The 15681-nt window shown below is 38.0% G+C and overlaps 1 protein-coding gene across 1 annotated transcript in view; it reads left to right on the forward strand.

The window, feature by feature from the left end:
- The first annotated feature begins 4343 nt into the window (after positions 1–4343).
- The window catches only part of LOC133720499 (probable ADP-ribosylation factor GTPase-activating protein AGD14), a 13549-nt gene continuing 2211 nt past the window's right edge, over positions 4344–15681 (forward strand). Inside the window, exons 1-12 of the mRNA XM_062146829.1 lie at positions 4344–4604; positions 4691–4752; positions 6138–6225; positions 6334–6395; positions 6490–6586; positions 6977–7414; positions 10146–10790; positions 11124–11252; positions 11326–11439; positions 11526–11612; positions 14234–14327; positions 14531–14576. Of these exons, the coding sequence (XP_062002813.1) occupies positions 4509–4604; positions 4691–4752; positions 6138–6225; positions 6334–6395; positions 6490–6586; positions 6977–7414; positions 10146–10790; positions 11124–11252; positions 11326–11439; positions 11526–11612; positions 14234–14327; positions 14531–14576 (1958 nt within the window). The 5' untranslated portion in view covers positions 4344–4508. The remainder of the gene's footprint in view (positions 4605–4690; positions 4753–6137; positions 6226–6333; positions 6396–6489; positions 6587–6976; positions 7415–10145; positions 10791–11123; positions 11253–11325; positions 11440–11525; positions 11613–14233; positions 14328–14530; positions 14577–15681) is intronic.

Raw genomic sequence — 15681 nt, forward strand, 5'->3', positions numbered from 1 at the left:
GTGAAGGCATAATGCCTCATTTTTAATTAGACTACTACTTGGTCTTAAAGTTTATTTCAATACTGGTTTGATGAATTAGAACAAGACCTTGATTTGATTATCGTTGGCTTATTAATAAATTTTGAATTTTATTCTAAAGCACTGAATTTATTCAAATTTATTTACTACACATATTTACATGGTTCGAAATAGCATTATAAAGATGTAAAGCAATACATCTAGAGAAAAATTATTAGAATGAAAAGATTATCATTCTACTAAAATAGAAATACTCTAAAGAATATGAGATATATTTAAAGACGCTCTGTATGCACCAAGAGCTAATCGAACCTTGTTAAGTATCAAAGATATTCGTGCCAACGGTTATCATGTAAAAACATACTGTGAGAATGGAACTGAATACATTTATATTACCTCTAATAAATGTGGAAGGAAACGCATTTTAGAGAAACTTATGAGTCAATCTAGTGGACTGTACCTCACTACGATTCGGATCATTGAATCCTATGCTGTCACCATCAATGAAATGTGGGACACTGACTCATACAGGCTTTGGCATGACCGCCTAGGGCACCCCGGTCGTGACATAATGATCCGTATTTTAAAGAACTCATATGGACATCCCTTCTTTCGAGTGAAAAATAAAATGGGACAAAAATCCGTCACACTGCAGGGTGTCGGTCCTAGTACTGCTCAAATGCAGTCATTGCTTTCTGAAGTACCAGAAGCACTACCTCCCATTATGCCTCATTGACTATTTCAAAGGCAAATCACTCGTTTTGCAAAGCCTGCTCTTTAGCAAAAAAAAAAAAACAGGATCGAGACCTTCCTATGCTAAAGATACAAAACAAAACATTCCATTCTTACAAAAGATACAAGGACATATCTGTGGACCTATCCATCCAGAATGCGGACCATTTTAAGTACTTTATGGTTTTGGTGGATACTTCGACACACTGGTCACATGTCGCTTTAGTGTCCACAAGAAATGCTGCAAAACTCCTAGCACAGACTATACGTTTAAGGGCTCACCACCCTGATCACCCTATCAAGTCTATAAGGCTTGATAACGCTGGAGAGTTTACATCAAAAGCATTTGATGAATATTGCATGTCTATTGGGATCGATATAGAGCATCCTGTACCCCATGTGCATACACAAAATGGTCTCGTAGAAGCCACCATCAAAAGGCTACAGATGGTGGCAAGGGCATTGGTTATGCGCACCAACCTGCCTATATCTGCATGGGGTTATGCAATATTGCACGCAGCTTTACTTATTCGTTTCAGACCCACAGCTAGCCAACCATTTTTTGCGTACGAGTTGGTAACTGGATATGAGCCTGACATTTCACACTTACTCATATTTGGTTGAGCAGTATATGTGCCTATTGCGCCCCCATAGTGCACCAAAATGGGTCATCAGAGACGATTAAGTATTTATGTTGGATACGAATCCCCAACAACTATCCGCTATTTGGAACCCTTGACAGGCGATCTCTTTATCGCTAGATTTGCGGACTGTCACTTTGATGAGACAGTCTTCCCGTCGTTAGGGGGAGATAGGAAAAAGGATTTTCCAAAGGAACGACAGGAATTGTCGTGATTTGTCCCCACTCTGTCTCATTTTGATCCCCGCACTTCACAAAGTGAAAGTGAAGTGAAAAGAATAATCGATCTTCAGAACGTAGCAGATTCGATGCCTGATGCGTTTACTGATATCGTAAAAGTGACGAGATCACATATACCAGCTGCAAATGTGCCTGCAAGGTTAGAAGTCCCCAACAAGGGGCACGGTGCCGCAGATAGAGGCACTGCAACCACACTTAGTGGAGGTGTGGTTAAGGCCGTGGCTCCCCAAGGAAGAGGGGGAGGCCACTTGGTTCGATTGACACTCACCCAAGGAAGAAGAGGGCGAGTAAGGCACAAACCAATCATCAATGTATAGAATCCCTCTCATGAGATTGCCTCTGATTATAGTTATGTCCATGAATCAATACTGGAGGACGCTCCGATGTTTAAAATGATTCCAGAGAACAAAGAAATCTCAAAGGATTATGAGAGTGCGTATGAGTTGATAGAAAGATCTTCCATACACATTGATGATATATACTGTCGCTCAAGGAATCATAGAGCACAATGATATCGAACCACGCTCTGTTGCAAAATGTCAACAAAGAGCAGATTGACCTAAATGGAAAAATGCAATCCAGGCAGAATTAGATTCTCTGACAAAGAGACAGGTATTTGGTCCGGTAGTGCTAACCCCACCAAGTGTAAAGCATGTAGGACATAAATGGGTCTTTGTCAGAAAGCGTAATGAGAATAATGAAGTCCTAAGGTACAAGACTCGCCTTGTGGCGCAAGGTTTCTCACAACGCCCTGGAATTAACTACGAGGAGACATTCTCTCCCGTAATGGACGTTATAACGTTCCGCTACTTAGTTAGCTTAGTAGTTTCCGAAGGACTGGAAATGCAGCTCATAGATGTGGTTACTGCATATCTCTATGGGGATACTAAATTTAGAGATATATATGAAAGTGCCTGATGGCCTTACATTACCCAAGTCAAGCGACTCTGAAACCACGGAGTGCGTTTGCAATTAGGTTGAAACGCTCACTTTACGGATTGAAACAATCCGGGTGGATGTGGTATACCCGTCAAAGTGACTACTTGCTTGGGAAGGGATATAAGAACGATGAAGTATGCCCCTGCGTATTCATAAAGAAAACAAGTTCCGGATTTACAACTGTAGCTGTATATGTCGATGATATGAACATAATAGGTACTCTTGACGAAATAAGAGAAACCGCGAGCTACTTGAAATCCGAATTTGAGATGAAGGATCTTGGGAAAACTCGATTCTATCTAGGCCTTGAACTAGAACACCGAGTTTGTGGAATACTAATCTACCAGTCTGCGTATGTCCAAAAGTCAGGCGATATAACATGGACAAAGCGCATCCTGCTAGCACTCCCATGATCGGTCGAAGCTTGGATGCAAGGAAAGATCCATTTCGTCCAAAGGAAGATGACGAAGAGGTGTTGGGAGCTGAAATTCCCTATCTAAGTGCAATAGGCGCATTATTGTACCTAGCCTAATGTACTCGACCAGACATTGCATTCTCAGTGAACTTGTTAGCTAGATTTAGCTCAGCGCCAACGCAGCGTCACTGGAATGGTATCAAGAACATCTTCGATACCTAAAAGGAACCATTGACTTGGGACTGTTCTTTCCCTACAGAGAGACAAGAGGGACCGCAGATGGAACTGCAATCCCTAAAGGAAATGTTGATGGCGAAAGCGCCACTCCCTATACCGAAACGCCAAATGACGTTTTGGTTGGTTTTGCTGATATTGGGTATCTCTCTGACCCACATAAACGTCGTTCCCAAACTGGTTATGTATTTACCAGTGGGAACACGACGATATCTTGGAGATCAACCAAGCAAACCCTTGTGGCTACCTCCTCGAACCACTCAGAGATCATTACTCTACATGAGGCGGTTCGTGAGTGTGTATGGTTAAGAGCTATCATCACACATATTCGAGGGACTAGTGGTTTGAGTTCTACCACTGAAGAGCCTACTTGCATTAATAAAGATAATGCAGCTTGCATCAAACAGATGAAGCTAGGGCATATCAAGGGTGATAATACAAAACACATATCACCAAAGTTTTTCTACAATCAGCAACAACAGGCCCTCCTCAAGATTCAAGTGAATCAAGTAAGATCTGAGGAGAATGTGGCAGATTTGTTCACCAAATCATTGCCTAAGGCCATATTTGAGAAACATGTGAAAAACATAGGAATGCGAAGACTTTCCAAGCTCCCCTGATTAATGTAAGTATCAGGGGAAGGTGTAGACGTCAGGGGGAGTCTAACACACACATGTCATCCTCAAATGTAAAAGGTGCGTTGTGCTCTTTTCCTTCGACCAAAGCGTATTTTTGTCCCACAGGGTTTTTATTGTTACTTGGCAAGGTTTTTAGTGAGGCAACAACTCATGCATCATTTCGCTTTGACTTGGCACAAGGGGGAGTGTTAAAGGAAAAACATATTGTGTGCCTTCATCAAAGCAACTGACGGAGAGGGAATCAAGGAATCAGTGATTACCATCAATCAGCACAATTACGGATCAATCAGCATTTAGTATCATTAATGTAATCGATATTTCCGTTGTAATTATATCACTATATAAAGGGACTATGAAATGAAATGAGTAGACCAATTCCAATTGTCTTTTTACTTTAACAGATTTTTTTTTAAAGAAAAAATTCTTTTGGTCGCTCTCACTCACTCAGTAGAAGAAAAACGGATAAAGAAACAAATAGTAACGGAAGGCAGAGAGGGCCCTTTGTTGTCCAATCGAATCGAGATTCTGAGTATCCAGAGTCCGTACCCGTCTCTCCAAATTCAAAAAAAAAAAAAAAGAAGCCCTGGAGGTAGAGCCTTGGGCGCATTCCCAACTCTCTCCAATTGCTCTGCTTCTAGGGTTTCAGTAAGAAATGGGAAGCCGAAAAGAGGAAGAGCGGAACGAGAAGATCATACGAGGTCTTATGAAGCTTCCTCCCAATCGAAGATGCATCAACTGTAACAGCCTGGTACGCTAGCATCGCTCTCTCTTTAATTCTTCTTGGAAAACTTTGAGGCCGACAAGACCTGTAATTCTCTGTTTGTGCTTCTACAGGGTCCTCAGTATGTGTGCATCAACTTTTGGACTTTTGTTTGCACGACTTGCAGTGGCATCCAGTAAGCTATCTCTAATTCCGTTTGATCCAATTTCTTGCTATTCTTTGCCTCTTAAGCTGGGTAAGGCCATTTAAATATGGATATTTAAGCTGGGTAAGGTTTATGTAATTGCATGACAGGTTTCACTTTTAATCACATTGTGGAGATTATTGCAAAGTTGGATCGGTTGTAAATTATGAATTAACTGATTACCTGTGTATTGGTTGGAACATATGCTGATCACCATACTTGTTGTCACTCCTTCGTTTATTTACTTTGATATCGCCACTGCAAGGGAGGATTAAATTTTAGAGTATGCTATCTAATGTTCACTTTGCAACCATCTGTTAGCACTTAAAGAGGATACAAGATCTTCTGTTTTTGTGGGAGTGTGACATTTCTGGGGAATGTGATACTTTTTTGTATTCATAAGGAAGATATCCTCAATAAATGGATATGGACAACTCCAAATTATTTTTCACTACTAGTTGCATCTCATGGTAGTGGTGGTAGAACTGGATCAGTGGAAGCGGTGGTTTAGGAATTCCAATACTTTTTCTGGCATTAAAAATGAGAAATCATTATATAGCTTTAAAATGTTAACATTCTGTTTAGTAAAAAGACAGATGTCAAAACAATAAAGGGATAGTTGGCTCTGGCAATTAGGGGACAGCTTATCCGCTCCCAATTCCAACATTCTTTTAATGATAAATTAATTGCAACTTTAATTTAACAAGGTAGTAATTCTTAAATGACTGTAAAAACATTAATCATTGCAACTTCATGCCACTGAGTAGATTTTTTTGCACTTAATATCGTAAGTTAAGAAAGACACGGTTGTATTTTGCACCGGGATGCATGGGTGCATGTTTCCTGTTTTCTTCAGTTTCCCCCTTTTTAAAGACTTTTTTTTTTTAATGCATACTAGCTAGTAGTGTCCTTCTTTTGCGAGCTTGAACGTCGCATTGAACACTCTTCATTTTGTTTACTGTCTATAGGAGCAAGTCTAGATTTTGAAAGTGCATAAGATTGTTGTATGCCCAGATGGTTACATGCTCCCCATTTATTTTTGCAACGTTTAGTTTGTAGTTCATACTAAAGTGAGTTTCTACACATTTAGCACATTGATGTTAATGTTTTCTTCCTTCTAATAAGCATTTTATTAATTATACCTGAAATTATATATGGACTACTTGAGAGTCAGTCATATACTTGATTTAAAACAGTTCTGCCTATTCTTTATTCAGTCACCATCATGCCTGTCACTCTCCTAATCACCGAAAATTTAAAATGTTTGGTGCTGGGTTGAGAATTTTATTTGTTAGCCAACTCTATTGAGCTAAATATGCTTGGTCCATTTTTCATTTACCCTCCCTAATGAAAAGCATCCATATGTTATTATTCAGTCGTGAATTCACTCATCGCGTGAAGTCTGTATCTATGTCTAAGTTTACATCACAAGAAGTCGAGGCCCTTGAAAATGGTGGTAATCAGGTACATTCTGAATTCTTACTCTCTCTCTCTCTCTCTCTCTCTCTCTCTCTCTCTCTTTCTGGAGGAGGCTTATATGAATTCTGATGAGCCATTCATCATTCTTTTCAGCGTGCAAGGGAAATATATTTGAAAGATTGGGACCTTCAAAGGCAGCGATTTCCAGACAGCAGGTGAGAGATAAATGATTTATTGCTATCATGAATTCATGATCAGCATGTGCATATCAAAATGCAGAGATTTTTATGTCATGTTTTCTTCTTGCAGTAAGGTTGATAAAATCCGTGAGTTCATAAGAAGTGTATATGTCGATAGAAAATATGCTGGAGGAAGAACCTTGGAAAAGCCTCCAAGAGATATGCAGGCAAGAAGATGATCATAAAGCAACATATTATTATTCCTGCAGATAATAAATTTTTTGGACTGATAGTTTGTTTGCTTTGTTGCACAAATATTTATATCCTTTTGTGGAACGAGGAAAAACAGGTCAAAATTGAAAAAAAAAAAAACTCTTTAATTGTTAAGTTTGACTTGTGTTTGGGAAGATTAAGATATCTCTTCCTCTTCTGGTCTTTTTTCATTTCATTCAAGAAATTAAAGAACAACTCTTGTCTTTTGAATTTGAAGGTTTAGATACTCATCAAAAGAAACAAAACAATTAGGCCGTAACCATATACACAAATTTCTTTATGGGAGGCTCCTAATTGTTTCATTCAGTGTAGAATATGAGCCTAACGTTTACCATTCTTTACAGAACCATAGAATCCGTGAAGATGAGACAAGACGTGCCAGTTCATATCATTCTTATTCTCAAAGTCCACCTTATGATTATCAGTATGAAGATCGACGGTATGGGAAGCAAGCTGCTGCACTTACCAGGAAGCCTGGTTCTGATCGAGGTCGATATGAAGGAAAGTTGTCTAGTTTTGGTTACAGTGCTGATCGTTTAAGTGAACAAATGTATGAGGACAGGTTTGCAAATGATGGCTCAAGAGTTTCAGATTACTCTGTGTCAAGTGGAGGTGATGCATTCAGATCTGGAGTACAGTCTCCTAATTTTCAGAAGGACATTGGATCTAGCAGTCCATCTTTCCAGCCTTCGCAGGATAATAGTGATGTAAGGTGCCAAGCAAAAAGTACAGTTTTGGAGGCAAATGTCAACAGAGATGCAGGGGTCATGCCATTTTCGCAGGTTGTATTCTTGTAGACTTTCTTTTATATTTAAAAAGGATATGCAACATCTGAATGATTCTTTCAAAATTCTAATCTGTCTGCCACTTTAAAAATTACCCAGTATAACTTTTCTTGTGCCTCTGCTATATGCCCACTACTGAAACTGTTGTCAACTTATATGAAATAGAGAACTTTTTTCTATGTGGCAAAAACATCAAAGCCAATAAAATCAAATGCAATTTCAACTAAGCTTTGCTATTAACATACTTAAAATATGACCCATGTGTGTACCTTTACTGCATAATCTCAAAATACATAAACATAAAGAGGGAAAGAGTAGAGATGTTGATACTATGGAGATTATTGAGAATAACTTCTAGTATATGTTACATAATTTGATGTAGTTATGTAATATGGCAACAGACTTTCCCATGTTATCAATGAGGGGTTTGCAGTAATTTTCAGTTCCATAGTTTGTTTCCCATGTGGTCTGGGGTTCAAACCCAACAGTACCGACCTAGCTATTTGCTAGAGTTTCCTGCCTCCAAAAGATTGTATGGTTCGGCAGGAGGCCCTAGTTTGATCCCGAGTCCATGAAGTGGGTTTTGGGAATTTTTGGGTATCAATTTATATTATGTTCAATAAGCTTTGATGGTATATGTGATTGTACATGTGTGCGCATATATACATATGTATAGCAGCTAGTCTATTTTCTTAGCTGATTCCCCAAGGGGCGTTTCTAACTACCTCATAGATAGCATCCACAAGAAGACTGAATTGGCCTAGAGATGGGTGCATCTTTTTGCTATCTCTCATGGCCCCGGTTTCACTGGAAAATTGGAGGGCCACAAACCGCCCTCTACAGTTGCAAATGTGAAACGGTGCTAAAACATATGTATATATATGTATGTATATAGGGAGAGGGAGAGGCCTTATTTAACTGATTTTGCATGGATCACCCTTGAAGGTGAGCCTAAAAGTTGGATTGTACTGAAAGCCCCAAGGAAAAAGTCTGCAAAGTCAAAAGATGGCAATAAACACCGTGTGTAGGCATGTATTCATTCAAGCGAGAGGTGTTCAAGTAAAATCATCTCTTCTATACGCCCTTTGATGATGAGAGTCATTTCCTATATATATAATAACATATCTGACACTACTTGTAAGGGATCCTTTTTTTTTTTTTTTGGGGAATTTTATGGGACTTTTGTGGGACCCAATTTTCGATCACATATTGGTATCTCGACCGTAGAGTTTTTAGGTCTTCATAAGTTGACCACTTACAAATTTTCAGCCAAATTGATAATCAATGGACGAACCAAATCTGTCTAAGATGAACCATTCATGTTCATAATGACGAATCATGATTATGAATCATGATTATGAATATTTTAATGATTTTCAATTTGGGTGAAAATTTACGGAAGTGATCTAGTCATGGAGACCTAAAAAGCTAACGGTCAGTTTGCGGATATGTGATCGACAAATGGGTCCCATAAGTGATCCCTTAGATGACCTATAAAAGGGATGCCCTAGTGGAAGGGCCCTTATATATGTGCGCACCCATACATATAATATGTATGTAGATATACACGAGAACCCTCCACCAAGGGATCTCTCTGTTTTTTTTTTTTGTTTTTTGGTAATTTAAAGAATTGCTTGTGGGAGCCACTTTAATCAGACCGTTCAAGTTTTAGGTCTGTATAAGTAGATCATATATGAAAAGATGAGCTGAGTTGAAAATCGTGACGACAGTGAATGGTTCATATTGAACAAAATTGGTTTGTTCATAAACCAAAAGAAAACTCTAGAATCTTTCTTGACCACCCTTTAAGCAGTTGATTCTAGTTAAGTACCGTAATGATTTTCAACTCGACTCATTTTTTTACTGACATGATCTGTGTATAGTGATGTAAAACTTGAATGAGTGGGTCTCACATGCAATCCCTTAAATTTGGGATCTCTTAGTGGAAGCGCCTATATATCTATGCATGTAATCTATTCATCTATATAAAGAGAAAGAGGATCCAGAGAGGTCCTCTGTTTAACTTTAATGACTTTTTCCTTAGGGCTTGCTGTTCAGTAATTGGAACAACCCACATTTTAGATTGTCCTTCAAGGTTACCCTGCCAAAAATCAGCTAAATGGGATTTTTTTTAGCCATTTCATTACCATCATTAGTTTTGTTTGACATATGTTATTCTATACACAGTTTAGATGACCCTACATTTCCTGATGTGACTGATCATCTTTTGCACGGTTGACCCTTGCAAAGGAACCTACACATTAGCGGATCTGATCAGTTGCTTTGCGTGGTGGTCTGAAATGTAGAGGTCCGCAAAACACTATCCCTTTTTGCAGACCTCTGTTCTTGCTTCAGCTTTGATATAGTTGTATTGAATCTTCAAGAGGGGTATGTGCATGGTTATTGCTATAGCACAGGAATCTGAGTACCGCACATTTACCATTTCACCTCCCAAGTTATCTTATTAGTTCGTATAATCAATAATTTGGATAATTTTTCCTTTGAGTAGACTTTTTTGTTGTGACTCAGTTAGTTTATTGTTGGTACCAGTGAGATAATACCGACTGAGTGTAGACCTCATTCCATCAGTGCTATGTTCATTTGTGCTTTTCCTTTTGCATATATTACCTATCCTATATGTTTATCATTTTCTATTCTGTTTGTTGATGGTATAATGCTGATGATCCCCAAACTTTTTCAGTGACCTAACATTAGTTTGTTTATCCAGAGAACTTTATCCTCGGGAAGTTTTGGCTCAGTGGATAGCTATTCCATGTCTCTCAAGTCATTTAATTCAGGCGGTTTAACAGATGCTGTATCTGAACCCGAACAATATGCTGGAGCCGTCCAGGATAAACCAACTTCTTTATCATCTCTTTTTGGAACTTCCGATAGTTTGGATCTCTTCAAAGCCCCGGTTCAACCAGAAGAAATCTCTTCTGCTGCTTCATCTATTGATTTGTTTCAGTTACCAGCCGCATCTTCATCTCTTTCCATAGATTCATTTCAACCTTGTGTATTGTCTTCTGCTACGTCTTCGAATGTATACCAACCTCCTCAGACATCAACACCTTTGGATTTATTTGCTGATTTTCCTCAGCACCTGTCAACTTCCAAACAAGTGCAAGAATCTGTCCCTAAAAGTGAAGGATGGGCAACTTTTGATACACCTCAGCCCTCAGCTTCTATTTCAGGGACTGATAATATTATACCTGCAAATATAACTTCCAATGATGGAGCTTCTATTGGAAATTTTGATCTATTCTCGTCATCAAATACAGGCATGCAGTGGCCATCATTTGCGAATATTTCTAATCCATGGACTGATAATTTGCACGAATTTACAGCTCCAAATACCACAGCAAGTCCTCAGGTAAGCCTTGTCATGATCAGAACTACACCCTCATTAGATCCTATTGGGGTTTTCACAAGATGGATAACTGGTTCACAGTTGATTTCATTAATTTACGAGGTTGAATACCATGAAGAATGTATGCCTGAATTCTTTGTTTTTATTTTTTGGGTTAATGTCTTCAAAAAGATCATGATGGCATTCTGGCTACTTGTGTAACTCCTCATTGTGTATATTATTTATATATTACCTTTATGAAATATTTAGGTGTGTTTTATTTTTTATTTTTTTACTTAAGATGATGGCATAGCTAAATATAGAATATAATGAGGTTGATATTTTGTTTCTGAGTAGTCATGGAATGCTTTTGAAGATTCTGTTGGACACCTTCCTTTGGAGGGCACCAAGAAGAGTAGTGAATCAGTAGCAACAGACGAGCTTTTGTCAGCTGGTGACCAGTATTTGGGAGTCATAATTTCTGAGGTTTCTGCATGGACCTTATATTTCTTTCAATTGTTTATGTTCTTTTCATCAGTCTGTACTTGTCTTTTTGCAGGACTCTAGTACAGATGGGATTCAGAGAGCTGCCTCCCAAGGTGAACCCCGTGATCCTGGTCTGCCATCACATGTCTTGGGGCCATCATATACTCCACAAGTGCTTCCTCATATGGTTTGTAATCTTCAGTTACTTCAGCTTTGTTGGTGTGATTTGGCCAGTGGAATCCACATAGTAATCTCTTTTTCTCCTAATTCCAGGGAGAAATTAATTCGCATGCCTCTGACTACAGATCAAATAACCCTTTTGATCTGCCTTACGATACAGATCTGGAGCAGACCAATATGGTACGTTCTGTTTTGATTATAGTTATTTCTTTCATCTGTATGACTTTGGTGTTTGGATTTAGGGTGTTTGTGTGTGTTTTTAGAGATTTTGAAGTGTGAAAAGTGAGTAGAGAGCAACTGCATAGAAGATAGAGAAGTTAATGAGAATTTTTTTTATGGGATCGAGTTAGAGAAGAAGAAAAAGTTAGGTGGGAGATAATGTCGATGAGCAAGGAGAGAGGAATTTATTAGCAAGAAACAAGTCTTTCCTGGGAAATTGGTGTTGGAGATTTCCTTTGGGAGAGATTCATTGTGGTATGTTGTAATCAAGAGTGAGTACAGGTACGATGACAATGGGTGAGATGCAAAGCAGTTTCAAGAGGTTCAAGTCATTTGATGGACATTTCAGTGGGATTAGGTCAATTTGATGTTTGTCATAAACTGGTTTTTGGGAATGGCGAAAGAGTGAGATTTTGGGAACTTTGGGTGGGGGATGTACCCTTCAAAAGGTATTTTCCGAGGTTATTTATCATAAATCAAATGGTTGAAAGCCATTTAGAAAAAATCTAAGCGATGAAGTGGTGGGTCATGTTTTTTTTACATTGGGGTGGATTCTTTATGAAAAGAAAGTTGTTTAGGGAGGCAGAAATGGATTGGTCAAATGCTTTTCTGAGGGTTGATTTGTTTAGCGAAAAGCCTAATGCTTTCAGTAAGGGTAAAAAGGATAAAACTCTTTGGGGATGTGGGGTGTTAGCTGTAATTTGGGTGACTTGGATGAAAAGAAATCAAATAACGTTTGAAAACTATGGTGGTGCGGAGGTGGAAGTGTTGTGGGAGAGAGTTCAGTTCTGGGCATCTCTTTTGGCCTCTATATCTCGGAAGTTTCAAGATTACTCTCTTTCATCTATTATTCTAGATTGGCAGGCTGTAGTATAGGACTTTTTGCATAGTATGTTATAGTGTCAGTTGAGCATCCAAAAAAGATCTCAATCTGTCTCTTTCTTTTGCGGACTTCTTGTCTCCTTTGTATTTTGCTTTTTGTTAGTCAATAAAAAGCTGTTTCAAAAAAAAAAAAAAAAAATTGGTAGAGTGATGATAGGAGTTATACCCGATGAAGCATGGAAATGCCATTTTGGGCGAGTTTTTCGAGTACGGGTCCAAAATGCATTTCTGAGGGAAGCCTGATCGAAATGGATCTGAAACGTTGCATTTCGGATTGGAGGTCAAAAACACAGTTCTGGGTCAGGGGTGCAATTGGCCAATAAATTACTTTAGAAATGCAATCAAACCTAAAAACCTAAAGTTCCACTTGCACAATTAGCAATATTCTTTTTCTTCTCATCTTTTCGTATGTGCTCTCTTACTGCAGTTTTGTGGCATATTTCTCTTACTTCTTTTTAGTGGGATCTTCAGCATATTTATTTAAATTTTAATCTAGTTTGTATGCGATATGCTTGTGTTCTTGTCTTCCATTTAATTGCCTTGGTGAATCGTTTTATATCCAATATGTCAAATGTGGGAGAAGAAATAAATGGGCGAGTATAAATGTGAGAAAGAATATAAAAAAGCTAATGAAAGAATGACAAAAGGTAGGCATGTGGATGTGGGACCTTAACATTATTTTATTTATTTTCTAATTCTGCCAATCACTTTTTTTTACCCTTGGTAAATTAAATTCAATATATTGCTTGGGGTATTTCTTGGTATTTTAAATATTTAACCAAAACCATGTTTTGGATTTATAGAGAACTCAATTTATATATTATTTTAATTGCCATACCTGTTTCCTGTTACTTTTTATTTCTGCGATTTCTCCCTATCGAATCTTACCGTGTCCTGTACCTATACCCGACTGAGTGCTTCATAGGTTATATCTATCAAGTTAACCACAGTTTGGGAAATACTGCTGCAATCCTAGTTATAGCTGGCAAGTAGCACTTCTAAGGCTGCCCAATCTGATGATTAAGAGTGCTTTTAGTGTTGTTGGAATATAGAGCTAATTTCATTTTATTTCATAGGTTATATCTATCAAGTTAACCACAGTTTGGGAAATACTGCTGCAATCCTAGTTATAGCTGGCAAGTAGCACTTCTAAGGCTGCCCAATCTGATGATTAAGAGTGCTTTTAGTGTTGTTGGAATATAGAGCTAATTTCATTTTATTTCCTTAACCGTTACACTCTAAATCATTTGCCCTGCACTTTTGATTTCATCATATGTGCCTTTACACTCCTCAAATTTTATCAATCTTACCCAACCATTAGCTGATTCTTCAATTTTTTTGTTAAGTGCACGTGGTTTCTTAGGGTGTAAAGGTCAGCAGCATAAATTTAAATTAACCCTAAAAATCTGTCCACAATCACTTCTAAGGTTGTCCAATCTGATCATTAAGAATGAGGCCATTCCTGCTGGTTGTTTCATATTTTTAGATTGATCTACATTTATAAGTTGTATATTCTCTCATCATTTAATAATCCTGGGCTAGTCATATGCAATTTATTGGCTTCAGAGGTGATGGTGTTTCCTAATTTAGGAATACTGGCAGAAGCTTCAGGATTTCCAACAAAACACATTCAGATTTCTGGGTTCTAATGTTATATTGTGTGTGTGTTTTTTTTATTTTATTTGATTTTTTTTCTTCAGTTTTTGGACATGAGCTCTTTACAAGCATCTCTGCCAAATGCTCAGTTGCAGTCCTCTTTTCTCAGTGGTGTATCTCAACCATGGTTTCCTGAGGGTAAGCTTGTCAGTCACAGAGAAGCTACATACTTTCTTTACCACTAATTGTATATTAATTAACCCACTAGCTGTTTAAGCTTCATTATAAAGAGATTGCTGAACATATCTGGTCATAATGATCTTTCCTTTATTTTTCATTCGTTTTAAAACAATAGCAATCATATTCGTTTCATTCAGTGTAATGCTGATTTCATTCTGTAGGTGGCTTAACGTACTTGCCAGGGCAAGCACAGAGTACTCAAATACAGTGAGTTTATTTTCTACAACTTGTTCTAATTGTCATCTGTTCTCATCATGGCAAATACAGTGAGTTTATTTTCTACAACTTGTCCTAATTGTCATCTGTTCTCATCATGGCAATTGTATCACTGAGAGTAATTATACACACATCCCATTTTTGTTAAACACACCCCAATTCTCTCTTCTTTTTTGGAAAAATTATATTCCCATAAAACCCTTTAACAAGTTAACAGCAATTGAAACAAAGAATTCATCAATTTTTGTTGTAGCACAGCAGTCGTGCCCCAGAATTCTGAATGTTATCTTTAGGTGATCAAAGTGGCCATGGTACCGTTTCCAATTGAAATCTCTTTGTTGTTGTTTCATGCAACATGATTAGGTTATCATGATTAAAACATTTCACACAATCGAGAGAGTGAGGGTGAGGGTGATTGCCTAGGGCACTGTAGAGATGGTGGCTGTGGAACTGTGGAAGTTAGGTGGCGATGAAGGGGGGGGGTTGCGCAGGAGAAGGTGCAAGTGAACAAGGGTAAACTAGGAACTTTTGTGGGAAAAATAAACAAAAAAAAAAAGTTGAGTGTGTATTAACCATTTAGCAGTGTGAATAAAATTTCTCTATCACTAAAGATGGCTTTGGTCCTACTACTTGGCAAATAATAGCCATTAATGGTTTTGGCCTTGAGCTGATCTGGGTCTTAATAGTTTCAAAATACTTTTAGAAGATCAAGAAAGAGGTTTAGAAGAGAAAACGTAGTCTGTAGAAATGGCATAACACAATTATTGTGTTTGTTTTTCTTTTCTGGTTAACTTTATAAATGATAGAATCAATAGGTATAATCTTAAAACCCGACACATTAATTTTCAATTGCTAAAGTGCTCATCAAACAGAAAAAAAGTATAATTTCTGGTTTATAAAACTTGTAAGATTAATGATATGATAGTAAACACACACACACACACACACACACACACACACACACACATATATATATATATATATATATATATATATATATATATATATATATAGAGGCCCGATCTACAGCGGACGTCCGCACTTTCGCTAAAGTGCGGACGGCGACGCAGCAGGCTGTTCCAGGCAGCGACGGCGG

Source organism: Rosa rugosa, chromosome 7 (genome assembly GCF_958449725.1).
Source record: "Rosa rugosa chromosome 7, drRosRugo1.1, whole genome shotgun sequence".
Lineage (NCBI taxonomy): Eukaryota > Viridiplantae > Streptophyta > Magnoliopsida > Rosales > Rosaceae > Rosa > Rosa rugosa.